The sequence below is a fragment of the Phyllostomus discolor genome, chromosome 8, assembly GCF_004126475.2.
Source record: "Phyllostomus discolor isolate MPI-MPIP mPhyDis1 chromosome 8, mPhyDis1.pri.v3, whole genome shotgun sequence".
NCBI classification, from domain to species: domain Eukaryota; kingdom Metazoa; phylum Chordata; class Mammalia; order Chiroptera; family Phyllostomidae; genus Phyllostomus; species Phyllostomus discolor.
The window spans coordinates 35,191,333-35,219,133 of NC_040910.2; the positions used below are offsets into that span (position 1 = coordinate 35,191,333).

The 27,801-nt window shown below is 56.8% G+C and overlaps 2 protein-coding genes and 1 long non-coding RNA gene across 5 annotated transcripts in view; 1 reads left to right on the top strand and 2 right to left on the bottom strand.

Annotated features, from left to right (window-relative positions):
* KIF13B (kinesin family member 13B) overlaps positions 1 to 11,971 on the top strand; it is a 173,542-nt gene extending 161,571 nt beyond the window's left edge. For all 3 annotated transcript variants that reach the window (XM_036032025.1, XM_036032027.1, XM_036032026.1), the window contains 2 exons: positions 1,997 to 3,011; positions 6,269 to 11,971. In XM_036032025.1, the coding sequence (XP_035887918.1) occupies positions 1,997 to 3,011; positions 6,269 to 6,558 (1,305 nt within the window). In that variant the 3' untranslated portion in view covers positions 6,559 to 11,971. The remainder of the gene's footprint in view (positions 1 to 1,996; positions 3,012 to 6,268) is intronic.
* A 2,322-nt stretch (positions 11,972 to 14,293) lies between these two features.
* Positions 14,294 to 18,757, bottom strand: LOC118501972. The gene is made up of 2 exons (XR_004904635.1): positions 18,117 to 18,757; positions 14,294 to 18,038 (listed from the first exon to the last, which is right to left on the bottom strand). It is a non-coding gene; the product is annotated as an uncharacterized LOC118501972 (long non-coding RNA).
* Positions 18,758 to 26,043: 7,286 nt separating this feature from the next.
* Positions 26,044 to 27,801, bottom strand: part of HMBOX1 (homeobox containing 1) — a 166,920-nt gene continuing 165,162 nt past the window's right edge. Inside the window, 1 exon segment of the mRNA XM_028519845.2 lies at positions 26,044 to 27,508. Within this exon segment, the coding sequence (XP_028375646.1) occupies positions 27,371 to 27,508 (138 nt within the window). The 3' untranslated portion in view covers positions 26,044 to 27,370.

Sequence of the window (27,801 nt, forward strand, 5' to 3'; positions counted from 1 at the left end):
GTGAAGCCAAGTAACTGTAAGAGACTTATAGATCTCAGCTGTTTGCCCGTTCAAATAAATCCTGTGTATCAAATGGAAAATGGCCATTCCTGTAATATAAATAATCTTTCCGTAAATATTGGAAAACATATTTCTTTCTCCGAACGGCATTCTCTCCACCGCCCCGTCCCAGTCCCCACTCCCGCCAGTCTCTCTCACCCCATCACTGTGCATCGGGAACAGAAAGATAATCTGCCAGCTTCTTCAAATGACTTAAATTACGCACGAAAGAACACTCACAAGCCCCTCAGCAACAGTAGGATGTGGATGAGCGGTGGCTGTCGTCATTCCCCACGAGATGGGGCTTTGTGCGTGTCCCTGCCAGAGTGACTCAGACAGAGCAGCGTTAGAGGGAAGGCCAGCCCCAGTGCCTCCCTCCTCAGCTGCTCCTGGGGGTGGGGGGTGGGGGGTGGGGGGGAGGCGCTGCTGCTGGGCTGAGTCTCCCGGGATCCGAGGGCCTCCTGACCTGTGACATGGGACCAGCCTGCAGCAGCGGCTTGAAAGATGGCCCCTCAGCGAGGGCACAGCCTGCAGCCCCTGTCTCCTCCCCTCCCGCTGCCTCAGCCGGGAGCAGCCAGGCACAGCAGGCCTGAGGGGCGTTTCTCTGGGCCTGAGCTGGGCAGGCTGAGCTGAAGCGCTCTCAGGCCCTCCCATGAGATCATCGCTTCAGTTTTGCAGAAGAGGGTTCTTCTGTATTCTAGCAATTCTCTCGGCCTCCCTGGGAGTCGGGGTGGGTGGGGCATCTGTTTCCAAGGGAGCAGAGTTCTCAGGGAGGCAGGGGGTGCCGGGGGGTGCGGGGATGGAGATCGTTGTGTGCACCTACTGTGTGCCACGCCCTGTGGTGAGGCCTTGCCTGCCTTGCACGACCTGACCCCAGACAGCCCAACACGTGTTATTTCCCACACCACCGGCCGGGTGTCTGAGGATTCAGCTCTGTCCGACGCTGTCTACCCAGAGGTAGCATCAGACCCCACAGCTTAAGGGCACAGTCTCACGGGCTGCCCCCCACTTCGGACGCCAGCCTCAAGTCCAGGTTGTCACTTGTTCTTCTGACTGTCTAGCTGTAAATCGGGCGTGCCTATGACCTGCCCTGTGGAATTGATTAACTTGCTGAGCAGCTCACAAAACTCAGAGAAACGTTTTACTTACTAGATGATGAGTTTATTATAAAAGGACGTGACTCAGATGTGGCCAGATGGAAGACAGGCGGAGGATAAGGTGTGGGGAAGTGATGCAAAGATTCCTCACTCTCTCTCAGCACGATTCTCTCCTCACACCTCCACATGCTCGCTACCCCCAGAAACTCCCAAACCTGTCCTTCTTATGGAGGTTTCGTTACTTGGGAACTTCCGATTAAATCATCAGCCATTTGGTGATTGGCGATGGACTCAGCCTCTGTCCCCTTTCACTACCCAGAAATTGGGGCGGGACTGAAAGTTCCGACCCTCCAAGCATAGTTGTCCCCCCGGCAATCCTGCCCCCATCCTTCAGGGATTTCTAAAAGTCACTTTAGTAACAAAATCTCAGGCGTTGTTAGGAGGGACTTGTTCTGAATATCAAGACACCTTTATTGCTGTTATCTCTTAGGAAGTCCCGAGGGTTTTAGAAAGAGCTCTGTGCGGAATTGGGGACGGAGACAAGACATACGTTTCTCATCATAAATCGCAGGCCCCGGGCATCCGTCAGCATCTCTGTACAGAAGGGGGGGACGGAACAGGCAGCCCCCGGGGTGTGTGCCCAGCGCTGCAGGGCCCTTGGTATCTATGGGGGGAGGTGGGTCCCATGGGCGACGTGGCAGAGCAGAAGCTGAACCCAGGCTGCCCTCCCGCACAGCAGCGTCCTTCCCGCAGCAGAGCTGTGGGGTTTCTGCCAACTGCACAGCCCCTGCCTCCCCCTGCTAGAAATGCACCTCTAACCTTGAACTCTGATCGGTCGCACCTCCTCTCTCCTGCTTCAGGCTCACCGGGAGAACACCGGGGTGAGAGTGGCCCCCGACGTGACCATGACCGTGCAGACTGCTCCAGTGCTGAAGACCAAGGACAGACCAACTCAAATGCCTTCGCCACCAAACACGACCGCCAACACCCAGGTCCCCGAAGCGCAGGATGGGCCACCGAGCCCCCTGAGCGAGGCCTCCAGCGGGTACTTCTCACACAGCGTCTCCTCCACCACGCTGTCCGACGCTGCGGCCCCGGGCCTGGATGCTGCAGCCCAGGCGGGTGGGCAGACGCCTGGCTCGCCCCCTCCTGTCCCCTGCCTGGACTCCGAGACCCTGTTTTCTTCTGCTGCCCCAGGTGCAGACCACACTCTCCCTGCCCTGCTGGAGGGTCAGAGCAGCCTTCTGTCACTGCCTGTCCCAGCAAAGCAGACTCCACTGAGTGACAGTGATGGTGACAGTGCCAGTGTGGCCCAGGCCAAGGGAGCGGTTCCCTCGGAGAAGCAGAATGAAAAGGCAAGAACTTCACCTACACGTCTTCCCGCTTCCACCCCCCAGGAGTCGCCCAGCCCACCGAGCAGAGATGACAGCTCCTCTGCCACCACGCCGCTGGGAAGACCCAAGGACCAGACCAGGCCGAACACCCGCTTAGAGCTGGATGTCTCCAAACCACAGCTGCCTCCTGACCTCCGGTCCCAGTCGCCCGCTCCAGCATCCCCGTTCAGGATCCGGAAGGTGCGGACCTCGGAGCTGAAGTCATTTTCACGCATGCTTGGCGGGGACCCTGGCGGCCCTGCTAGTGCCGAGGAGGACCTGCCGGCCTCGGGAGGGACTGGCGACGGCGGCTCTGGAGGGCAGAGCCCGGAGAAGCTGGACGTTTCCTCCGATTCCGAGGACACCAGCGAAGTCCCGGAGTGGCTCAGGGAAGGAGAGTACGTTACCGTGGGCACCAGCAAACTGGGCATCGTCAGGTACATCGGGCCCACCGACTTCCAGGAGGGGACCTGGGTCGGCGTGGAGCTGGACCTACCTTCAGGTGAGCGCTGGTCTTCAGGTGAGCGCTGGTCAGGTGGGCCCTGGCACTGGCGGCACCGAGCAGGCTGAGGACCACCCCAGACCCTTGCCCTGCGCCCTTGGGCGGCGGGCGGCCCGTGAGCCTCCTTTCCAAACTGGGGGATTTTTTTTGTAGATAAAGTTTTTCAGAATGTTATAGGAGTCAGGTTCTCTCTCTCTTTTTTTTTTTAGTCTCCAGAAATTTCTCAGAAACCTAAGACATTAATTAAAAGCTATAAATTTGGTAATGAATTTTAATGCCATTATTCTTTTTTTAGTCACAGCTACATTTGCATTTGAACTAGAACTGTAGCTCTGTCTGCTGTGTTGGCTCAGGCTGCAGACACTGAGCCCCCGTGGGTGCTCAGCTGTTCCTAAGACACCCAGGCTGCTCCGCCCACACTCTGAGACCAGAGGGCAAGCCAGTCTCTCAAGACTCATTCTAGGACAGCGCAGCGTAAAGCAAACTGATCATCATTTCCAGAAAAACTGAGGGCAGCCTTTAAGGAAGTAGTCTGCTCTTCAGCTGTTTCATTAGAACACCTCTGTGGTGTTCAACGTGCAGACACTGGGGCGGGGAGAAGCTTACATGCCGTAAAACCCGCTCTGCGTGTGCCAGCCGGCGGCTCTGGGGCACTGCAGAGCTGTGCACCCGTTTCCACCATCACCTGATTCGGGCAGGCTCGTCACCACCCCCCCCCCCCCCAGCCCAGTGTCTGCGCGTTGTCCGCCTCACACGCTGGTCAACCTACTGCTAGTCTTCTTGTCTCAAAAGTTACAAGAAATGTTTCAAGTCTGGACTTCCATGTAAGTGGAATCCTACAGAATGTGGGCTTGTTTTGTGTCTGGCTTATTCCGCGGAACCTAGTGTTTCCCAGGTGTGTCCAGTCATAGCCCGTTACTGTAGCGTGTGACTCCTCTGTGTGGCCGGATGGTATCCCGCGTCTCGGAGGCCCGAGTTTTGTGCATCCATTTGTCAGTTGATGGACATTTGGGTTGCTCCCACTTTTTGGCTTTTGTGAAGAATGCTGCTGGGAATATTTGTGTGTACGTTTTTGTGTGGACACACATTTTCATTTTTCTTGAGTGGATCCCAGGAGCTAACTCTGAGTCTAATGCCTTGAGGGCTGCCAGACCGAGGTCCACTCTCCTGGCCCCAGCAGCACACGAGGGTCAGGCCGCCAGGTGAGGGTTGGGCGCTGTGGAGGTGGGTTGTTAGGAGAGCTCCGTGTGGCCGGGGGTGGGGGGGTGGGGTGGAGCTAGCAGCACAGTGGGGAGGGAGGAGGGAGAGTGGGGGGGGGGTTGCTCTGTGGCACCTGAGGTCTGTCCCACGGGGACTCTGTCTCTGAGCCCCTCAGCTCAGCTGCGAAGTCACTCACTGGTTTTAAAAATAATTTCGGCAAAGAATATCATAAATTGGAAGTGGTTCTAAAAGATCACTGTAGCGCAAGCTGGAATATTTTTTAAACTCCATTTCCACCGAAATGCAAGTGGGAATTGGAAAACAATTTGTATTTGGAATGAAATCTAAGAATTAAAGGGAGAGTAGGAAGTGGATGCTTTCATCCAACAAACACTGATGCACCTGCTACACTTCAGTCGTTGTCCTGGGACTTGGGGTTACCTCCTGGGCAGAACCAAGTTCCTGGTTTCACTGGACGTTGACTTCAGAGGGGAGACAAAGACTAAACAAACAAACAAACTTTGGTAGTAGTAAGCGCTAGGAGGAAAATAAATGGGCCGAGCAGACGGGGGATGTTGGGTGTGGGAATGCCGTAAGCCAGCGGTCTCCAGCCGTTTGGGCAGCAGGGCCCAGTGTCCTGGAAGACGGCTCTTCTACCGCCGTGTGCCCCGGCTCCCAGTGGGCCACAGACCACTACGGGTGCGCGGCCCAGGGATGGGGCCCCTGCTGTAAGGAATACCGAGAAACTGGGGGCAGGAGTGATGTGAGGGGGAAGCGGAGCTGGGGCAGCGTCAGGCCGAGGGCACCGCAGGCACTGGCTCCGCACAGGGACCCCCTAGCTGCATTTGAGGGGATCCTGGAGAGACAGGCGGCCAGTTCAGGATGGACAAAGTATGACAGGAAGACAGCTGCTGTTAGGAACACAGACTCGCAGTGAGGGTGGAGCCAGGAGGGCCACGAAGGAGGCTGCTGCAGGTGTCCAGGCCGGCTGCACCGTGGAGCCAGGACAGGTGTGGTGGGGAAGCCCAGGACTGAGGGGCGGTGGCCTGATGGGTAGAAGGGAGTCAGGCTGGCCCCTGAGGGTGGCCTGAGACCCCAGGGGTAGGAAGGGTCAGGGCCCTGTGGGAGAGCCTGGGAGAGCAGGTGAGGGCACAGGGCAGGAGGAAGCCAAGTTCTGCTGGACCCGTGGAGCTGGAGGTGTGGGTGACTCTCTTCAGGGGAGGGGAGGCGGCAGAGGGGCTGCTCTGGGACTGGAGACACAGCTGAGAGGTCAGTGCTCAGGGTCATGCAGCCAAGGTGGGTGAGCCCGAAGATAGTGGGACCCAGGAGCCCCGTGATAACACTGGGCACACAGTGGGAGAGAACACTGGCTCAATTCCTGACCCCCCGGAGCGGTGGTCCCTGGGAACACTGAGGGCTGTGGGTGGAGGGGCAGAGAGGAGGGCAGGTGAGGGTGTGCAGACAGGGCGTGGAGAGAACGCAGGACCGTTTTTGCTCACAGACCGCATGCCCCAGCACTCCCGTTACCATGGGTGCAGACATTTAGGGTGAGGGCGGCCCCTTTGTTCCAGCCTGTCCATCCCCGCCTGGGTGCATCCTTCACCTTAAAGCATTTTTTATTCACTTTTGCAAAGGAAGCTTCACTCCATCTTGACACATCAAGCATGACATCTGGCAAGCTACAATTTGGAAATTTGCTAGTTACCATCTAATAGGTTATTGTACCAAAAATTATTCTACCAAAAACATTTGTCCTAGGTTTACATTTGACCATCTAGACTGAGAACAGTCTGTGCCCTGGTGGGGGAGGGGAGGCGCGCCAGCTCTGCCTCAGCAGCATTGGAAACAGGAGGATTAGCGTGTCAGCCTGACGCCTGCAGCCCCGGGGGTGTCTGTCCCCGGTGACAGCTGTGTGCTGCCCGGGAGGTGGCACTGGTCTCACTTGCTGGATGGTGAGCCCCTGTGCAGGCCACTTGGTGCTTGGGGTCCTGCAGGGAAGGGCCGTGGGGTTGTGAGCTGCCTGGAGCCACCTCTGTCTTCTTTTCCTCTCCCCTCAGGTAAGAACGATGGCTCCATCGGAGGAAAGCAGTACTTCAAGTGCAACCCGGGCTACGGGCTGCTGGTGAGGCCAGGCCGGGTGCGCAGGGCGGCGGGTGCCAGCCGGCGGCGCAGTGCGGGGCTCCGGCTGCAGGGCGCCCCCGAGCCCCGCAGGAGCAGCACTCTCTCCGGCTCCGCCACCAACCTGGCCTCCCTGACAGCAGCTCTGGCCAAGGCCGAGGGCACCTCTGCACTGCGGGTGGACAGGAGCCCCAAGAACCCCGAGGACCGGAAGTCCTGGGCCAGCTGAGCCAGCACCATGTGGTGCGTGCCGACGGCCGGGCGATGACAGCCCCGGCTGGGATTGGAGCTGGGCGGCCCTGTCCCGCACACCCCCTTCCCTGAGGGAGCAGGCACGGAAGGCTCTCTGCAGGACGCCGGGCTGGTGACCTCCCCGATTCTCCCAGGACCCCGGAAACTTCGATTCTTCCTCCACCCAGACAACAAGGAGGAGGCCTCTCCTCAGGGTAGTGGGTTGAAGGTTCTAGGAACCCAGACTGGTCCTGGCTTGTGGGGAAGGAGGCCCTGAGGGCACCTGCCACCCCCTTCATCCCCTGGTCATGGGGCTCCTCCCACCTGGGGCTGCTGGGGCCCCTGTTCTGTTCTGGCAACCCCATTAACCTCGTAATTTAAAGAACAGCCCTAACCAGTGCCTTCTCTTCTCCCAGAGGCAGGGTCCTCCGCTTGCCCCCAGGGTGGGCTGGCTCCTCCCCCCAAATCCCCACACCAGGTACCACGCAAGCGCCTCTGGTCGGCCCCTCAGGGCTCCTGGCCCAAGGTTAGGTCCTGTGTGACCCAGAGAGGGCCACAGGGTCTGCCCGCCCGCCGGTCCCTCGTCCTTCTCCCAGCGTTTCTGAGGGTTTTCTCTGTGGTGGCTGTGGCATCTTCATACCCAGAAAGTTTTTCTCCTTGCCATTTAGTCCCTTAACAGAGTGTTTGGAATATATTTATTTATATTTATTTTTCAAAATCTGAAATGATTCGCGAGTCACAATCGCCTGCCCAGGTGCAAGTGCCCAGGGCCAGCCTCCTGCCTCAGGCAAGGGACCCCACACGGCCAGAGATGACCGCCCGCCCCCAATTTTCCTTGAATAAAGATACGCCAGTGGCCTTCCCCTGAGACGACCTCGAAAACTTGGAGAGTTATGTTGTGTTTTCAGTCAGTGACAAAGGCAGGCAGAGGCATAAGACCTTGTTTGGTGCAGTCCTGGGGTCTGGGAAGGTCCTTCGGCAGTTTAACTTTTTGGCAGTGCTATCCCTGGACCCCGTGGGAGGGAGCCCGCCCCACCGTCCCTGTGGAGCCGCACACCAGGCCAGGCGCCCCGCCGGGCTCCGCTGGAGGGCATCTGCGGAAGGGGGCAGAGGGCAGGTGCGCTGCAGACCGGGGAGGGGTTGGGCTCCGCCAGGCCGGGGCTCCTGGCCCCTCTGCAGCAGGAGCCCTCGGGCACCAGCGCCTCCGCAGGCAACCGAGCCCGGGGCTGGGTCTGTGCACTGCGATCCTGGCTGCCTGGCTATACTTTTCCTGTGTAGACTCTAAAAACAACACTCAGAACACTTTTTTTCTTCTTTAAATCTCTGGTTCTCTAGTTATTTGAAGCTCCTCTTGAGAAACGGTGCCAGGTTTCCTGCCCCTGGGTGGGCTGCTCACGGGGACACTCCTGGGACACGGCTGCGCATGCTCAGACCCACGGGAGAGGGGCCGAGGATTGGGTAGCTCCTGGCAGCAACTTGTGGTGATGCCCGGCCGGACCTCGGGTCCTGTGTCTCCCGACCACCACTGGCGGCCAGGTCAGGCTGACTGCCCCTCCCCGGCACCCTCGGTGGGTGGGACTGCAAGGTAGAACCGCTCGGAGCTGGCGAGTGCCGGCCGGGCGCTGCCCACCCTGGGGTCCGCCGGGACGTGGCGGTGTTCCGCCTGCACAGGGCAGCGGCTGGCGCTCCCTGCTCCTCCTCGCGTTCTCAGAGGGGGCAGACCAGGAGGTCACGAGCCTGCCCCTCATTAAGCCTTATCTCAGCCCAGGTTCCCAGTTCTGGGTCTAGAAGGATCTCACAGGCAACAGGCTGAAGCCAGGGAAAGTTCAGGGAAGTTTCCAGTGTCCAGAAGCCCCAGCTTCTGACTCCCAGCCTGGGCTCTCTCCCTGTCCCCACGAAGCAGACTGCCAGTCCCGCCTCAGGTCCCCGTGGTGTCAGCCCGCCCCGCCCCAGCGTAGGGAGCTCACGGGCCACAGCCAGGTTTTGGTAGTTTAACCCGCCACCCTCTTCATGAGGATCTGCAGGCCCCGCCCCCAGCTCGGCCTCCTGGGAGGCTGGAGCAGTCAGCTCCCCCGAGACAGCTGCCTGCAGCGTCCTGTCCTCCTGCCCGTCACCCCTGGCCTGGGAGGTAGGTGTCTCTGGTTTTGTAGTCCCGGCCACTAGACACGAGGGCGCCCATGGGTGGAGGTTTGCCCTCCACAAGGGCTGGCCGGGAGGCTCCGCTGTCTCCTCTGGCAGGGGCCGTGGGCCTGCTGCATGCACCCTCCTGCCCGCGCCTGGGCCCGGGCCCCTGAGGGAGGTGTGCTCGGTCCTGTGCTCTGCGCGTCTGCGGAACCTCCAGCACAGGTCCCCAGAGTCCCTTTCAGTTGGAGTGTCTCCCTGCCTCCATCAGCGTGGTCTGTGGGCCGCGGGGCCAGCACCCATCCCCCTTTCTCAGGGCAGACGACCTGCTCGCTGTAGGGAAGACACAAAGGGAGGGAAGGTCGCCGGGTGGGTGTGGCCCTTCCTCACTTGGCAGGTGCTCAATGGTGCCTGTCTGCCGCGTGACGTGGGGGCAGTGGGGCCAGTCAGGGACCGCCCAGGGCGGGTCTGCCTCAGGCCCTCTTGGTGCGGGACAGGTTTCCCAACAGAGTCCAGGTGATTCTGAGAGGACATCGATTACAGCTGGGCACAGTGAGACGCAGGAAGGCCTTAGGGTAGAAGAAGCAGCAGGAGAGAGCCCGGCCGGCGCTGTGCTCTGGCTTCCCTGGAGAGTCACAGGGAAGGAGTGAGCCCAGGCAGCGCTGCGGTCGACTCACTGGGACATTAGAGAAAAGGGGCCTTGGAGACAGGGTGGGGGGCAGGGGAGCCCGGGACAAGCTGACATGGCCCGCTGCTCCCCTGGTTGCAGGTCTCCGGGGGGCCCTTAGAGGTTGGGAAGAAATTAAAAGCCCAGGCCCAGCGAGGGGCATGGGGCTGCCCCACAGCCAGCCACCCAGGGCCTGTGTCTTGAGGGCCTTTCTCTCTCTCCTGCAGGTGAGAGTCTCGGGGGAGGGTTTGGGCAGAATGTTCCTTAGCTTCCCAGGTGCATCAGAGTGAGCGTGTAGGGGAGATGGGGCTTGTTCTTGGTCTGCTTTTCTGTTTCCCTTTTGTCTTGGGTCCTCTGGCTCTAATCCGGTCTTTGCTCTTTGTTCCCCGGACTTCACCGTCCTTGGGTTTGGCTGCACAAGTGGCATTCCCTGGGTGTCTGTCCTGTCTCTCCCGACCAGGGAGATGTGAACTGTGCATTCTCTGGTCAGGGAGGAGAGGGAGTGACCCTTTGCTCTCAGGTGACCTTGGTTGGGGAAGCTAAGGTCTTGTCATTCACTAGCTGGCTGCAAGTTGTTCAAATTGTTTGGTCTTGTCTAATGATCTTGTCTGTTCCGCATTCTCCTTGCCCAGGAAGTTTTCCAGCTTCTTACTGTGCTGCCTCAGCAGCAGTTTTCCAGAACTGTCCTGGGAAGGTCGGTGGGGAGTGAGGGGTGTCACGCTGTCTGTCCTTTGGTTTGATTAAAATGGGACAGACGGTGATGGAGTTGTGGGCTCAGATGGGCTTTTATCAGCTGAAGCGCAAGCCAGTGGGTGAGCTCTGAGTGATCGGGGAGTCCTGTTCTCTGGAGGCTTCGGGGCCCCTTCTTTTCTTCCCCGCAACTCGGTCTCCTGAGCTTGCGGTGCTCCCACTCATCCTGTCTCCAGCCTGAACCCTCCCTGGGAGCCAGGAGGGCCCCTCAGCCTGACGTGGAGTGAGGCTCCCAGAGACCCTGAGCAGCCAAGCGGGGTTGGCCGGGATGGCGGCGTGGTCATGGCTTTCAGCAGCTCGTGCCGTTTCCAAAAGCAGCCCTGTCTCCAGGGAGGGAAGCGCCGCCAATGCTGTCAGCTCGTGGGGCTGCCCGAGAGAGAGCGTGTCAGGGAGCAGGCGTGGGTCCCGTGGGCGCCCCTGTGCAGGGCGTTTGCGAAGTGGCCACGCTGGTCCCCGTCAGCACCCGGCTGGGCCTGTCCCCCTGAGTCCCTGCAGGGGGAGCACCTGTGGTCCTGGGCCCCCGCTTGCTGCTGGCTCTGCTCCCTGGACATCCCTTCAGAGCCAGTGTGTTGCTGGCTCCCGCAGGGTGCACACGAGACACTGGTGCCCTTGTCACCCTATCACGGCCCCCCTCTTCCTGGGGGCTGAGCCCTCCTGGTCCCAGGGGTTTGCCGTGAGTGCTGGAGGGAGGCCTGCCCCGCCCCCCTCTCCTGGTTCCCCTTGCGTCATGGTGCAGACCGACCTGACTTGTTGCTGGAACAGCAGTGCCATGCAGATGTCACTAAAGCCACAAGCCCGTACAGCCCCACAGCCCAGCAGGCGCCTCAGATGCAGGTTTGAGAGTCCTGTGAGGACCAGAGCCCGAGGGGGGGGGCTCTGCTTCATCCTCCCTCGTTCCGCCTACTAATCAGCTGACCTAACTTTACAGGCAGTGTCAGCATTGGGGTTCACCGTGCGTTGCCTTGCAGGGTCCAGGCTCTGGACGCAGTGTGATGGCAGGAGGGAACGGCCACGCCGTTCAGAAGTCGGGGGCCAAGTGAGGACGTGTCTGAGGCTGGGGGTGCCACATGAGCACCCCCAGGCAGACACTGGGTGCAAACCTCCTGGCCTCTGCCTCCCGCTCTGCACTGCCACCTCCCCCTCCCAGGGGGCTGAGGGTGGTGGGGAGCGGCTGTCCCGCTGCCCAGCCTGGCCAGAGGGGACAGGGGAGCAGGAGGACAGAGCCAGTGAAGGACTGCACGTCTAGTGAGGGAACACACTCCAAACAGAACCATCAGAGAGTCCGAGAGGCTTAGGAGGTGTTTAGATGCCCCTTGCTTACATTTTCTGCCCCTGCCATAACGTTCCCTGTTTACGGAGCTGACAGAGTCCACGGGGACTTACCGTCCTGGCCCAAGGCCGCCCATGGGCCACATGTCATGGTGCCCTCCGCTCCCAGGGCCGCCTCGGGTAGGCAGTGTTGAGACAGTGGCCACTGCCTGCCTGCCATGCCTCCCTTTGGGGCCGGGAGTGCGGCCTGGTTCATGCCCAGGACACGGACGTGACCGTCCCTGCATGCGTGTTCCTCTCCAGGAGGCCCATTGTCCTGGCCGGCCGCTGACACGGTGTGCGTGGGGCGGTCTGGGGACGCCGCCTCTGCGTGCGGAGTTCTCTGGGTGTGAGGGGCTCACGTGTGAAGACGCTGTTTTGCTTGGGGGAGGATGTGGGTTTGCTACACGTGACATGGGAGTTTAAAAACATCCAAAGACTGTGATGACTTGTAATGACTCGATGACTTGTATGATGAACTGAACCCCTGTAATTTTGTGCCCTGTATGCCTTTCCACCACGTGACCCGCCGCTTCTAAATAAAATCAGATGATTTCTTGCCTGAGGTCAGTCTTTTCCCTCCCCTCGCCTGGCATAGGGGTGTTTGGGCCCCTCTAGACTGTTCCACAGGCACGGGGGCGGGGGGGGCCTGGTTCTGCGTGAGTGAGGTGGGGCTCTCCATGATGGAGCCGGGAAGTGGCGGTCCGGGGAAGCAGCAGCCCCAGCCCCTGCGTTTGTGCCTTCAGATGAAAGCGTCAGGGAGGCCCAGCTGGTTCTGTGGGCGGTCTTCTGCCCCTTCGGTGAGACTTTTCAGGAGCCAAAAGCCAGCAGAATCTTCCTGGTGGCCTTAGACCCAAGGCAGTTGGAGCTGTGGGGCTAAGGGGAGACGGCTGGCCTGGGAGTGGAGGGCTGGGGACAGGTCATTTCTCAGGAGCAGGGAAGTCCCCGCTCTCAGGACACGGCCCCACCGCCTGCCTTGACCGTAGGACTGGCCCCATGGCAGACCCCCAGCCCAGGGGACAGAGGACTTCCTCCTGCTGCTGCACGGGTGGGCCGACCCTGCAAGCTTCTGCAACAAGGCATGTGGGGAAGCGCAGAGGGGTTGGCCGTCCGGTGGGGCCCTTCCCTGCAGGCTGTGTTCCTTGTTGGGCCTACTTTCCGTGCCGACATCCCCAAGTCCGGGTGCCCAGTTCACCTTCCCAGCAGCTGTGAGCGCGGCCCCACCCCTCTGGCCTCCTCTGGGCCAACGTGAGCACAGCCCAGCACCAGTGAGGGACACGGCCGGTCCCTGGGCGCCGGCTCCACAAGGGCACCTACTCGCTGGTGGCCCTGTGTAATGCTGTTCCTTTCCGAGTGTGTGACTCACCCCGCCCTCGTCTGATGATGTAAAACGTGCCGGGAGAGGTGGCCCTCAGTCAGAGCACATCGCAGCGGGGCTTGTGTTCCTAGTGCCCGAGTGTTGTTCTCAGAGGTGAGCACTGCCCAACCACCAGGGGAGTTTGGCTGCCAGGCGCCGCGCTGCTCAGAGGCAGGGGTCTGAACGTGGAATTGATCTACCTCCTAGGATAAATCTTATTGTCCGGGCTGCTACTTACTCTCTTGCAACTCAGTATGATCTCTCTTGTCTGCGTAGGGCTGTGAGGCTCTATGGTTGCTCAGACCCCAGAATGGACTCCAGTGGATTTGTCACATTTCACTCACTCAGCGAGTCCCTCAGGGAACTGCATGTGTCTTGTGCCGGGCCTTAGGGTGCAGAGTGCAGGCCAGTCTGTCCTGAAGAGTCTGTGGTTGGGGGGATCCAGAATGCACGATGATGCCGGGTAGGGGATGAGGCAGAGGTGTTGGGGATTGAGGAGGTCACCTCTAGGGAAGTGGGTTTTGCTGGGGGGTGGAGACTCAGAGGGTGGTGTTGGGGGATGGGGGAGACTTGCAGGGGGGCATAAAGGGCAGAACAAGAGCAATCTTGCCCTGGCTAGTGTGGGTCAGTGGATTGAGTGCCGGCCTGCGAACCGAAGGGTTGGCAGTTGTATTCCCAATCAGGGCACAGGCCTGGGTTCCGGGCCAGATTCCCAGGAGGGGGCGTGCAGAGAGGCAACCACACACTGATGTTTCTCTCTCTCTCCCTCCTTCCCCTCTCTCTAAAAATAAGTAAAATCTTTTCAAAAAAAAACAAAAAAAAAAGCTGGCCCAAACAGGAGTATGGGGTGGGGATGGTCCTCCGTGTTGCCCCCCACCCCCATCTCCTGCCTAGGGGATGTGCCCCCTTTGGGGGCGGCCGACTCCTCGTAGAACGAGGAAGCAGACCGTTTTCTCTGAGAAGCGGGGAGCTTTGTCCTTGAGTGCTGCTTAAACATTTGATCCCAACCATTGGACACCTTTAAATAAACACAAATGACACAGCTTCCGCTTTCTTTCATTTTATTCTGGACTGTGACAGGGGAAGCCCAGGAAAGAGGGCTCTGTAAGAAAATGAGGTGCCCAGGGTCTGGTTGGAGCCGGAGAGCGAAGAGGTGTGTGCCCAGCACAGTAGTGGAGACACCGCTGGGACCCTAGTGGGTTCCAGACGGGGCAGAGGGTGGGAGGGAAGGAGGGAGCTGAAAAGGCTGGGGAGGGGGTGGGGCTGGCCCAGGGGAGCTGTGGAAAGGCCAGCCCCTGCTGGCCTGTGAGGAGCCTGCGGGGAGGGCAGACCAGAAGCAGCATTGGTGGGAGTCCCTCAACCAGGTGGTGATGGGCGCCTTCACCCCTCCATTGTCCTCGGCCCCCAGAGCCACCAGGCCTTTTTCGAAGCCCGGAACTGATGTTCAGAACAGAAGGCCCCCGCCCCTCGTTAATGCTGGGCAGCTCCCAAAGCTGCCTTCTTCCCCAAAGAAGTCCCAGCCAGGCTTTGTTCGGTTATACATTTTATTCTCTAATAGGTACAATACTAAAATAAACACAAATTAAAAAAAAGTTTTATTAAAACAAAACTGTACAAAAAAGCAGTATATACTACATTTTAATTACAGAACAGTCTACTGTCCAAAAGGCACTAATCCAGAATAGGAGATACAATGATACAGGACTCATTGGAACTATTTTAATCAATACGATAGAGCACTTGTTCCTTTGACCATTTACATCTAGAAACAAGGGCTTTTGCTACAGTCATTACACACTGTCATAAATATGAGTCCCATGGGGGAAGGTGCAGTATCGCTCTCCCTAGGGAAGGTTCGAGTCAGGGGACCACGGTGGGGCTGAGAGGTGGGTGGGCAGCGGGGCCAGGCTGGCCGCTGGGCACCGCCCTTGAGGAAGGGCCGCCTACCCCAGACGGACGGACGCGCACACAGAGCCGGTCTGCCAGCCTGGCCGCCCCGGCAGCCACTGCCCCCTCTGTGTGTTAGCACCGGGAAGGTGGGTTCTGAGATGCTCCAGGGGACTGGGCTGGAGGTCCCAGTGGGAAGGGCCGGCGGCCAGGCAGAGGGGAGGCATTTTGGTAACTTGATCTGAAAAAGGCAGCGGCTACACAGAGGGACAGGGAGCCATGGGTGGCCAGAGCACTGGCACAGAGGCCAGGGGGAGCCCGCCACGCCCCCCCAGTGAGCCTGGGCAGTCTGTGGTGGGGGCAGATCTGACAGTCTTTTGTCTTGGAAGCTGATTTCTAGAAGCGGGATTTTGCTTCCCAGAGGCCCTGCCCTCTCTGCCCACTTATCCGAGTTTGGGGGCCTGAAGAACTCTCTAAACCCCAGATTTCATTAGTTAACGGACTCTGGACCGAAGGAAGAGAGATACTGCAGCTGTCCCAACAGTGTCATCCACACGTAAGACGAAGACAGGCATCTGATGTTAACAAAAATAAGTAACAAAGAAATAGGATTAAACCAAATCTCTTCTCACAGCATCCTATACTACATCCTCCTTCTGCTTAGCAGAAAATTGTACGTACACAAAAATACAAATACACAATTTGTAGAACAGTCTGATTTTAATATATTTATATATATTTATATTTATACGAGTGGCAGGTTAGTTCATTATATAGAGCTTTTTGCACTTTTGGCTCATATGCAACAAGGCTTATAAATTCAGCTTTAGCTTTCATTCAGGTTTTATAGCTTTTGAACAATTGTTTTCACATTTAAAGCAGCATCCAATTTGCACTAGGAGTCTGTGGTGACTGCGGGGAGAGGGGGTCGGGAGGTTGCCGACGGGGAAGGCAGGGCCAGGGGCACGTAGACATTCCAGTGTGTGTGGCGAGTGGAAGGACTGCTGTGGGACAGAGCTGACCATGAGGACCCCTTGAGGTAGACTGAACACCTTACAGCAGACTCAGACACAGGTGTGACTCCCCTCAGGGACACATGGTGCACAGGACGGGGACAGAGACCGGAGACGCCAGAGAGAGACACAAAGGCTAAGACACATGACCACCGAGGCAGGAGGGCTCTCCCCAGCCCGCGCTGACGCCGAGTTATTTGGCGGATGCTAAACACTCAGGCAGCCCCAAGGCATCTGGTCAGTGGTATCTGATCACACTGCGACCGCCAAGCTTGCTTTCCGTTCTCTTAACTTGCTGTGCCAGCTAGCTCCCACCCAACAGCGACAGTAAGACAGAGCTGCCCATCATCCGCAATGGAATTACTCCCCAGCCTCTGCGCTCGCTGGGGAGTTCAAGTCCAGTTAAGTGGAGAGAAACCGGGGCCTCTCGCCCTGCCTCTAATTGCACTGCGCTGCCGCTTGCCCGGCTCGCTGCACTCCCCCGCACACTCCTCTCTCTCTCAATTACAGCCGGGGTAATTGACAGGCACTTGGTAGAACCTGTAAAAATAGCATCTGGAGAACTGAGGGACAGTGGCCGCCGAGTCCAGCTTGGTGCCGCTCCAAAAAAGCCTTCCTGCCATCGCCACCACGGCAAGACCCCCGGTTGACCACTTCATCAACCTGCCTCCTTCCCCACCCAACTCAGAATGCCGCTGGCAGATGTGGCCGGCGTGTTAAATGTGAATGCCCAGCGTCGGGGTCATGGCATCGTCTGAACGAAAATGCTGGATTACTAATGAAAATAAAGTGCCTGGCTGTGGATTGTTCCATTTTTGCAAAACCTTCAAATGCACCGACACATCCTCTCAAGGTCGCTCGGTGCCGGACCGGACAGCAAGCGGTCACCGACTAGCGCCTTGTACACCCACACCCACCGCGGGATAAAGGCCTGGACTTAGGTCAGACGAAAAGTACTTCAAAAAAGAAGCCAATACTCTCACACTCATTTTCAAAGACACTCCTGATCCCACGTCACCCCTAGCGATGACGGCCCTCCTAAGCCCTGGTCCGCAGATGTCCCGAACCTCCACTGAGGGGCGAGGGGGCAGCCGGGGTTCCAGTGACTAATGGTGGGAAATGAGTCACCATGTCTTTAACGTCCCCACGTGACTCTGCCCCCTTGGATCGGGATGCGCTGGGCGCTGCTGCCACAGGCGGACAGCGGCGGCTCCAAGGCTGGCTGGCGCCCCTGCCCGCCTCACCCAGTAGTCACGGACTTCGCCACGCAGGCCCCTGAACATTCTCTCTGAACCGAGACCAGAACCCTTTCAACAGAAACACCCCTAAAAAGCACGAGAGACAGTGACAAAGCCAGCCTGACGGGGTAGTGACGTCTGCCCCACGGGCTCGCCCTGGCAGTTGTTCTGCCTGCAGAACGCTGGGGACCCAGGACAGAGGGGCACCGGCCCCCTCTCTGGCGGGCTCCAGAGGTCTGCAACTTGCTTAGGCACTTAAAAAAAACATGAACAGAAAGTTTATCCTCAGAAGAAGGTACTGTACCCCCAAGTGGCCACGGCCGTGGGAGGAGGGGGAGCCCGTGGGGAGTCGGAGAAGGCTGTGGGCTCTTCCAGGAGAGGCAACTACGATGTCGCAGGAGGGGCAGAGGGAGGGACAGAGTCCCTCCTGCAGCCTGGGTGAACCTGAAGCAGTGGCTGGCCCAGTGGGGCCTCTCCCCTGGGGCTCTGCAGCACAGGCCAACGTCGGGGCGGCCTGCTCCGGATGCGCAGCTGGGGGCGAAGCGCAGGCTGCACGGACTTGGCTCTGTCTCACTGGGGTGAGAAGGATCCCTGGGAAAGGCAGAGGCCCGAGGCGGGGATGTCTGGTAGGACCAGCGAGCAGCGGGGAGAGGCTTTGTTGAGCTGGAAGGCCTGACGGGGGGCGCCCCCACCCCTTGTAACTTTGGTTTCGGAGTCGCGGCGCCCGTATGCAGGATTGAGATGTGGTTTTCAAGGTAAATACCCAACAGCAATGCTCTCGAAAGGCGCCCACAGCAGCACTCTCACCCCTGTTCAGTCCACTCTGCCACCGCGTACACTGCCCCCCGCCCCCGCCCATGAATTTGGCACAGAGTCCAATGTGAGTCCACTCAAGTGGCTGCTACTTGCATTAATACAGCACTAATGTCACTTTGTTTCCAGTTTAATAGCTTCCATGAATGACGAAGTGGAAAGATGACCCTCACAAGTTCATGCTGGGCTCTCAGTGCCAGCAGGGCAGACAGAGAGGGAGAGGTCGCTGAGCTCCAATGAGCCGGAGCAGGAGCCTTGGCCTGGGAGTGCCAGGAAGTTGAAATGGGCTCTAAGGCAAGGATGGTTTTGCGACGTCCTGGCTGCCTGCCGAGAGCCAAGGGCTCCTTCTCAGGGAGGAGTTCCTGTCTCCATCCCAAAACTGCAGTGGCACCCAAATGCTACCAGAGACAGATGCCAAATCTGGATCAACACCCGAGTGGCAAGCTACCTCCCTCCCCTCACGGTAACAGGGTGGCCTTTTCGGGGAGGAGGGGGGGCAGCAGACAGTCAAAACCTCCTTAGCTAATGAAACAGGGTGCCCTTCAGTTCCAGGGAGCTGACCTGGTGGCCCTTTGCAGGGCCACCCCAGCGTGCTCCTGAGGTGGTTTCCACTCTTGCACTTGGTGGACACCCAGGGCAGAGCAGATCAGAAGAGGGAGACAGAGCCAGCCCCTGAGAACCACTTAGGGAATGACCTGGGCAGTTGGGGGTGGGGAGAAACACGGACCTGTAGTCAGTGAGTCCTCAGGTCAGCTTGGAGCCCGTGTCCCTGGAAACAGCCACAAGAGCCCTGAGGCAGCCTGGCCTTTTGCTGGAGGTGGCTATTGGAAAGCTTCTATGCGGAGCCAAAGTCTGCATGAGTCCGCATGCCCTGCTGCTGGCTGGTCCGAGAGCCCAGGGCCAACACCGACCCACACAGCATCAGATCCCAAGTTCGCCAGAGCTCTGGCCAAGCCCACTGCCCCTCTGGACTGTGATGGAAGGGACAGCAGCAGGAGATGGAATGCTGAGCAGAACACCTTAGACAAGCAGGATACCTACAAGTAACAGGCACAAAGAAACCACTAGGAGAGCTGAAGAGAGAAAATGGGAAGTGAGAAAGAACTTAATCTTCTCTGCCTCAACTAACGGGAGCTATACCCAAGCGAGCTGGTCAATTCCAGTCCCCTTCAGAGATCAGACTACAGGCCAGCCTTCCCAGGAAAAGGCAAGACCTTCAGATTTGCCTCCCGGAGACGGAGGACTGTGACTTGAAACCTGTCACTGCTTTCCTGTCACTGTCCCTGAGAGGCTGGGGTCAGGGGTGGGGTGCTCTGCATTGCCTAGATCGCCACGGTGTCAGGGTCTGCTGCTGGAGGGCATTAATGCAGACAGGTGGCAGCAGTGCGGTGGTGGGGACCTTCCATTCTGTCCCCAGAGTGTGAGACAGGTTACATGCAGGGGTTTTACTCAGAGCAGTGGTGGGTGGGCTGTGCTGTCCGTTCTTCAGTTAACGTACTGCTAAGACGGAAGAGAACAGCTCGAGGTTTCACCTGACTCCTCGAAAGTGGCACAGCTCAGGGCAGGGCTGCTGAGTCTCCCAGCATCAGCGAGGCGAGGCAAACCCCGGTGCAGCGCCAGGCGCAGAGCTCACGGTCCAGGAGCGCCGGTGCTCTGGGAGGCCTGGGTGTCTGCCTCTTGTAGTGCCGGGGTCTAGGACGGCCCCTCTACTCTAGTTTCTCTTAAGAACAACTCACGGTCTTTTATCCCCCAAAAATATGTGTTTCATAGATAAGCACCACCTATATTTTCACTGATTTTGGTGAGTTGGCTTCCTTTTGTTTTTCCTTTCGAGTGGGGGCTGCCGATGGTCAAAGAGCACGAGTGCACGGTCCTTGAGTCGCCGGTGGCCTCTGGGAAGGGAAGCGCCTCGCCAGCGCCAGGCCCTTCTAAGGAGCACCGTCCGAGCACCGTCCCTTGGGCAGCATGTCTGAAACGCCGATCCCTCCAATAGTCGACTGTTAGGTTTTCGCTGCAGTGATCATCCCATTTCCTTTGAACGTGAGCAGATAATTGGAATGTTCGGCTGGCTGTTTGAATGCATGTCTCAAATCAGAGTTGTCCTCATCTAGTCAGTTCTCAGGACCACCAATCACAAGACAGATTCTGAACTGCAAGAGCACATTATCTTTTACCAGCTGGGGAAACGAGGATGGGATACTCTTTGGGGTCATAAATCCACCACCTTTCCCACGGTCAACAGACAGGAGCCCCCTGAAAAGTTCCTGTGACCTCCCACGTGTGGGGTGAGGGGGCTGACAGTCGCTTTTAAATCTTACAGGGAGAGAAGCAACGAGTAAAACCTTTCATGGCCTTGTTTTTCCTGATCCAGCTCAACTATAGGTATTTCAAGGGGAGCAAACAAAACCCAAAGCAAAACTTTCCCCCAAACTCTGTGTTTGGGGGTGGGGGATGGCAGCCAACTGCCGCATTTTCAAGAAACTGAAGCTTAGCTACTAGCATCTGGGTTAGCTTTTTCCTGGTGTGTGCAGAGGGGGAAAGATTTGTAGAAGAATGAGCAGCAAAATATGAACAAAAAGCAAGAGGCAAATTTTCTTCAGTTGTCCCTAACCATTCCTGGAGAAAGGGTCCCTAACCTCCCTGGGGAAGGAGGCAGCTGGCCAGGGGCCACAGGCCCCGTGCGGTGTCCTGGCGTCTGCGCAGACTCACTCTTGACCTCACACCTGCACGAAGACGCCTGCGGGTGACGGCGAAGAGCCAGTACGGCGTATCCCGGAGAAGGGCGAGGTGGCAAGGCAGCGGCTCCGGCCCAGCGTGAGGCCTCTTAGGGGGCCGGGTGGACGGAAGAGGGAGGGAGGCGGTGGGGGGGGGGGCATGAGGATCTGGATGGGCTGCGTGGGCCATCCCTTGGACAGGGCCGCAGTGTGGGACGAGCTCAGGATGGTGGCAGGCTGCTCACGTGGGCACATTGGTAACGCTAAGTGATGTGGGGACACCTGGGGGGCACGCACTCACGCCCTCTTGCTCCAGTGACTCTCAGACATTGCAAACATCAGGGTTCCATTCATACTTCCTAGTTGTCGAAGGCCCATGTGTCAGTCTGTGTGTGTGTCACACGATCCAATGAGGAAATCCCTATTTGAGCCATGAGCGGACACCTCTTTGATAAGCACTTCCTGGTGGCGATGGCAATGGAGATGTAACCAAGGGAAAATGTCAAACTCCAGGCGCTTGTGAAGCAGTAGATGGCCGTAAGTCAGGCCAGCATGACCCCCCAGCGGGCTGGCAGGTGGGGCAGCACGGCCGGGAGGCCTCGCTGCTGCTCACCGGTGCCCCCGCTGCAGGGGCGGGGAAGGGGGGGACAGGCTGGGAAGGGCGTGGGGCGGGGTTCCAACACTCCAGAAGTCAGGTGGGGTGCACGATGGGAAGCTCCTGATCTGAGACTGGGGCCACTCCGACCCCGTCTCTCCCGCTTGGGAGGGGACACAAACACCCTGTCATTGTTGCAGTCTGTTCAGCTGCTCCTCCAGACGCTCTGGGGAGCATTCGTGCTAAAGGGAACAGGGGATGGGAGAGCTGCCATTTTCAGTCATATAAAGGACTGAAACCCCTTTAATTATGGCCATGCCAATCTGTATCTCGCTAAAACAGCTAATTACATGTCAGGAGGACACTCAGTCATTCAGAACAATTGTCGTCGTATTTTTATATACTCCGTGCCACCCCCTCAATCACCATGGTTACAATTTGAAAGGGTTCAGGCAGACCTGCACTCGATCACAGCACACCAGATCTTTGAGTGTGAGCACTAGCCGTGGCTGCACAGAGCCACTTTTTTAGCGAGACAAGAGGAAAACGCAGTGTATGGAGTGACAGCCGAGCTGTGCACGCGCCCTGCTCTGGTCAGCAAGTGGCGGCCTGATGACAGCGCACACTCGGCTGCTGTCTCACACTGGACGGGAGGGGACAACAGAGGAACAAACCGATGTGAAAACTTCCCAGATAAAACAGACGTCGGGAGGGGCAGGCATAGCGCCCCGCAGCAGAGCCCTTCCCTGTGTCCCCGGGGAGCTGGCCAGCACCACCAGGGTGTGAGGTGCGGTGGAAAACACTCAGGGGTGGGAGGGCGCTGGGCAGCTTTCATTCCAACGGCAGCCACTGGGTTAGTCTGCTCGCTGCCCGGCCCCGTGCCGCAGGAAGGAGGACGAAAACGGAGCCCGGGAACCTGTGTGTTTGCAACCCCACGTGTCTGAGGCCCCTCGAGCTTCCTGGGTGGCGACAAGAAGGGGATGAGAGATCTTTGGGTGCAGCGACATTTTCCCTCTCCCCTCTCTGTTCCTACCCCTCTCAATGGCCAAAAGAAAACCGGTGTCATGGGAGCTGGACCTCTCAGGTCGTTTGCTTTCTTTGTGGTGTTGTTCCTCACTCCTGCCAAGGAAGAACAGCAATGCTGATAGGGAGCCTTCTCAATTTATAAACTTCCAGCTTTTGAATGGGCCTAGACATGAACAAAGCTGCCCCTCAGAGACCTGAGGCAGCCCTGAGCCGCGGGGACGGCAAGAGCAGTGGCCTGTCCCTTTCAGCTGACCAGCAGGGAACTAAAAACAGCCTCCCGACCTGACCTGTTCGCGAGAGGGGCTTCCGTACTCGGTGAACAGGCTCTGAGGCCTAGTGTATTAACAAGCCTTTCCCACCACCTTAGCGTGGCAGCTCTCCCGAGAGCGGTAAGGACATCTCTCCTTGTGAGTGGCGGTCACCGTTCAACAAGACCTCGGTGCAAAGGAAAGGGCCTCCGCTTGGACAGCACGCCCCCCAGGACACCCTCTAGGATGTCCTGGCCATTCACAGGTGCCTCCCAGAACCACTTCCAGCCTCACTGCGGTGGGACATCTTTCAGGTGGCTGATGTGGGCACTGCTAGGTGACGTGCACTAGACACGTGGAAATTAAGAAACAGCGGAAAGGTTTCAGGGCATGCAGCTGTTTGCCAAATGCAGTATGGCTGACTACTGATCCCCGAATCCTGAGTAAGCGTCCTTGCTATTCAGGGAGCACACAGAAGGAATGTATTATGTGGTGAATTCCTCGCCCCACTCCCACCCGACCCCTCACACAGACACGCCCAGCTGGAGCTGGCCAGTGGGCCCAGCCGTCCCTTGGGAAATCCCGACAAACCCGGCTCAGTACGGCTACACACGGGTCTGGCCAGTCTCAACACAGCCCCAGCGGACGCAGCAGTGAGACTTTGCCAACACTCACAACCGCCAAGTGACACCACCACTATGACAAGGTTTCAATCACACTCCTTTAGAGATCCACACAGAAAACTCACGCTGTACAGGGCCAGGACTAGCCAACGGAGAGTGCTGCTGAGCACAGGATCACCAACAACAAGAAAGATTATTGCCTAGGGACCTGCGGAGAATCCCTGGGGGAGACGCTCTGGTGGTTCTGCAACGAGGACGACAGGACGGCGACAACGGAAAGGCAGGGCTGTGGGTGAGATGGGGGACCGCTTCTGACGAGACCCTTAAGACCAGGGAGAGAGTAAGGACTTGAAGAAGTTCACATTTTTAGGAGAAGGGTGGGAGGTCATTTATGAAAAAGGGGTCATTTCCACTGTTAGGGGCAGAAATAACGTAGCTGGTCAGTGGAATATGTAGCTGGTCAAAAAAACAGGCTGTGGGACAGGAAGGAGTGTTTGCGTGAGGAGAGCAAGCAAAACACACTCCAGCAAAGGACGCGGTTCGAGGGGAGGCCCTGGTGGGGGGGCCCAAGGGAGTGGGAGGCGCTGGTCACGGAGGGAGAGAGAGTGACTGCAGGTCCCCGATGGAGGGGACGAGAGTCAGTCTGCACTTGGGCCTGACGGCTGAACTCCAAGAGGGGAAGGTCACAGCAACAAAGGCCGAACAGGGAGAAACAGAACAGCTGTATCTGAGAGCTCAAGTAGCCCCTTTGAGGTAAAAAATTATTTGGGTATCTGGACCCAGTACAGCTCCTGCTGCTCGCTGGACTGCCGGCCGTCACCATCCGGGGAGCTGGAGAACAGCATCTGCACGCTTCAGCATTTACGACTTCCTCAGTCACATCGCTTTGGGCGGTCACCTCTACTGAGCGAAAGTAAAAGGTATCCTTAAGGGGTCTTCCTGTTTCTGTGAAGGAATCTGGAAATGTGAGGGCAGGGGCTGTCCCCCAGAGGTGACAGTGTGTGGGAACTGTACAGGTTTGGTAGGCAGATGGAAGGTAACCACACTCCACTACCACCTAAGGGACTGAGGTCCTAGAGAACGCGGCCCCCAGGGGTATTCTGGCACGGCGGACCTGGCGGAAACAAGCAGGAGTGTCTACCTGGTGCTGGGGCACCGGGAGGCCCCGGGGCGGACTGCACGGTGCTGCTCTCTCCCTGGCCTTCAGCGCTAGAGAGACGGAGGGAGAGGCAGACATTTCATCAGGATGGTCCATCTTTAAAAGGTCCCTTTGTAAGGCTGTGCTTTAAGAAGGGCAGGAAGGAAGTATACCCATGTGACCACACTAATTTAATGAAGTCTTAGAAAACGCAGCAGACAAGTTACCACCGCTGGCAAGGCCCCGCCCCCTGCCCCTGTGGTCTTCCTCACCCAGGAGGAACAGCACGTGGTGAAGAGAGAGGAGAGAGACAGAACGACCAAAAAACACAGCATGGGGCTTTTTAGAGCCTGGCCCTTTTCCCTTCAGTAAGAGAGCAGTTTGGGGTTTCTTATTTTAATCTCTCTCAAACCTAAAAAAGCTTAAGAAAAAAATGGCCATCCAACGATATTTCAAATTAGTGGCAACTCCATATGCCATTATAACAGCTAAGGTAACCTGGACAAGATAGTGGAACTGAACCTGGAAACGAACACACAAACAATGGTAGTTTTAAATACAGGCCCCAGAGAACTGAAAGTCTACTCTCGGTGGAAATGCAGGAGCTGTACAGAAGGCAGTGAGTCTGAGGAGGCAGCTTGAATCACAGAATCCGGGGGAACGACCCCTCCCTCTCCCTCACGCTCAGACTCCGCAGGACGCTCTCCGCTCTCCGGGGAGGACATGCTCTTTCCCTCCCTCCAGCAGACAGCCAGGGTCGGGGCTGCCCGCTGCGGCACACTCGCTCCCCTTTGTTCTCTGGGGGTTTCTCCCTTCTCTAAAGGTCTCAAAACAATGAAACCTTTTAGCTCTTCTCTAGCAATCATTGTAGTTCTTTAGAAACTGCAGCTGTCTTAACAGTTTGAGTCTGTTTCTTTAAAAAGACCAGCAAGAACACATGATACTAGCAATCCCATCATAAAGAAGCTATCAATTATAATAATCTCCTTACAATAATAAATCACGGATGTGGCTTGTCAGACAGTGTATTTTTCTCTCTCCTTTTCTTTCTGATTCAGCCTAGAATGAGCCCACAAAATTCCACCAAGATGGAAAGATACAATGTTGTATTTCTTCTAAGTAGTGTAAAAGGAAAGAGAGAGAACACAATCTCCTAGTGGAAATAAGTCAGACACACCAGGAAAGAAAATGACTGGGAGGCCATTCCTGAGAATAACAAATGCTACTCTTGAATTTGTTGGTTCAAGTAATTCAGTAAAACAGAAAAGGCTACTTCATTCTACTTCAATTCTTGGGAGCTGCAAAAGTATATACACTTTCCCTCTGAAATCACGGACAAGGGCAGGCCAGGCCCTGCAGACAGCTCTTTTGAGCCACAGACACACCCACAGGGGCATCTCCACGCCTTCCAGAAGGCCCCGCACGCTGACGCTGAGGAAGCAGGGCCGGCAGCCACGGAGCCGGAGCCGTCTCGTCAGCCTGTGCCTGCAGTGGAGTCCAGCCAGCCGAAAACTGGCGGAAAACTTTCTTGTCTCACTAACAAGAAAGAAAAGTGAAGAAGGTCAGTAAGTCTCACCCTCTCTCAAAGGTTTTAAGTTGAACACAATTCAGGGGAGGCGGCCAGGAAAGGTGCCTTCCTTCTAAGAAACCTTCAGGTAACGGGCGGGAAGACCGAAGCTGCGTCACAGCCAGCCCCAGGGTCCCCTCAACAAGGCTCCACCGCACAGCAGTCCTGCTGTTTCAGACACACCCCAGGCTGCTTCCCTCACCCACGGCGACAGTGTGTCATTTAATCGCAATGCCGAGAGATCATTTCCATACAAGGCCGGCAGATGTAATTTTCTTTGATGCATGAACAGTTCATCATTTTGCTGCTGGATGACAAGGTGATCACAGGGTGACTTTATAACGCAAGTTCACTGTTTGGTATTTTGAGTTCTCAAAATGAAAAAAAGATTTATCAAATATAAATATCTCTAAAAAAGTAACAAAAGTGCTACATATGTGATCAAGGAAAAAAATTACATTAGTTACTGCTGCTTAAAGTAGATTAAACTTTACAAATATTACCACATCCATTATCAATATGGCTTCCAATTATTAAATAAATTGCCTGTAGCAATATAGCTTTTCACACCTCTACAAGGACAGAGTAAAAAGAACACCAAAGCAGTCACATCCCGTCATATCTCGCAGACCTACCACGTAAGTGGCAAATGCCCGTTTTTTCTGCTCCTATTGAGGAAGTATTTGCATTTGTGATAGTCAGTCAGCAAAATCCCACTATGAAATCCTCTACAACCTCTGCTACTGAGGGGGTTTCAGTTAATGGATACAAAGACTGAAAGTTCGTTCACTCATTTTTGACCTTAGCTTCATCCTTGAAAGACTTCTGCTGGCGGCAGGGACAGGGGACACAGACAGGAGGAGGCAAAGCAGCTTGCGGGAGGCCCTGCGGCACTCACCACGACGGGCAGCGACTCCGCGGGCCGGACTCGGTGCCTTGACCCACGCAGCCCGGCTTTCCTCCACTGCCTCTCAAGCCGGGGTGTGTTTTTTAAGTGACTTCTATTTGTGTCTTTTGCTGTTTGTTTTAATTGTGGTCCCAAAGGCAGAAGGCAGTATTTTATCTACTAAGCTGCACAGCTTGTGAGAGGAATGGATGTCTGTGTCAGGCATGTTAACGTCAACCAAAATCTGAGATCCAGTTTTTCCACGGACACTCTTAGCACAGCACCCAAAGAAGTGTGATCTAGCCACAGCGTGACTATGACGAGGCACGGCTTATTGCAGCTGGAAACCGGATATTCCCACTCGGAGGTGGGGGCGCTAGTGTTCCTTCTACTCTGCGGACACCGCCCGAACGGGGTCTGTCAGTCCCGGGCCACACCCCTTCAGCTTGCACCCTGTCAGTCCCGAGGAAGGAGAGGGGTACAGACTAGTGTTACAGGAATCTGAAGGTACCCAAGGTTTCACACACAGCCTAATATTTGAGAACTGAGGGCTATCTAAATACCTGGAAGCACTTTCTTGGAATGCTAAGACAGAGCAGCAAGATTTTCTAGCCTCAGGGGCCGGGAGAGGAAGTCTGGTCGGTCGGTTGCTTATTACTTACTGGGAGTTAATACTGAGAGAGTATATGCGAAGGCTGAGGGCACCATGCCATCTTCACAGAACAAGAAGACCCTAACGGCTAACTGACATACAAGAAACTGCAAGTTATACTGTAAGAACACATGTTAAGGACCGAGGAAAGTCTGCTAAGGTGCTACGTCTAAACTAAGTTAACGCCTCGTGTCCACCCCTCCCTGGTCAGTCATCATCCAGGGCCTCTGTCTTGATTTCGTTGGCTCCTTGTCGAGCCAAGGCCAAGATAGTGTGGTTGACTGCTGCCATTTCCACAGCTAAGGAGATGGGGTCCTGGTGGTCACTATGGCTAGTGTTGTCGTCCTAGACGTGCAGAGACAAGAAACAAATGTTAGTGACTGGCGCCATTCTCTGGCTCACAGAAAGGCATGCTGGGGCGAGGGGAGGCAGAACATCTGGCGGGGCGGTGGGGGAGGAGCTCACGATAGAGTGGGGGCGAGATGTATTTAAGCAGACACTGGATGGATGTATGCCCAGATACTTCTGGTTGACTGTCCTATGATTCAACAAATAAGCAGCACCAAAATGTTTTTTTCTTGCTGAGAATTTTATTCTTTCTTTCAGAAAGATTGCTGGTGACGATAATCCCACCTAGC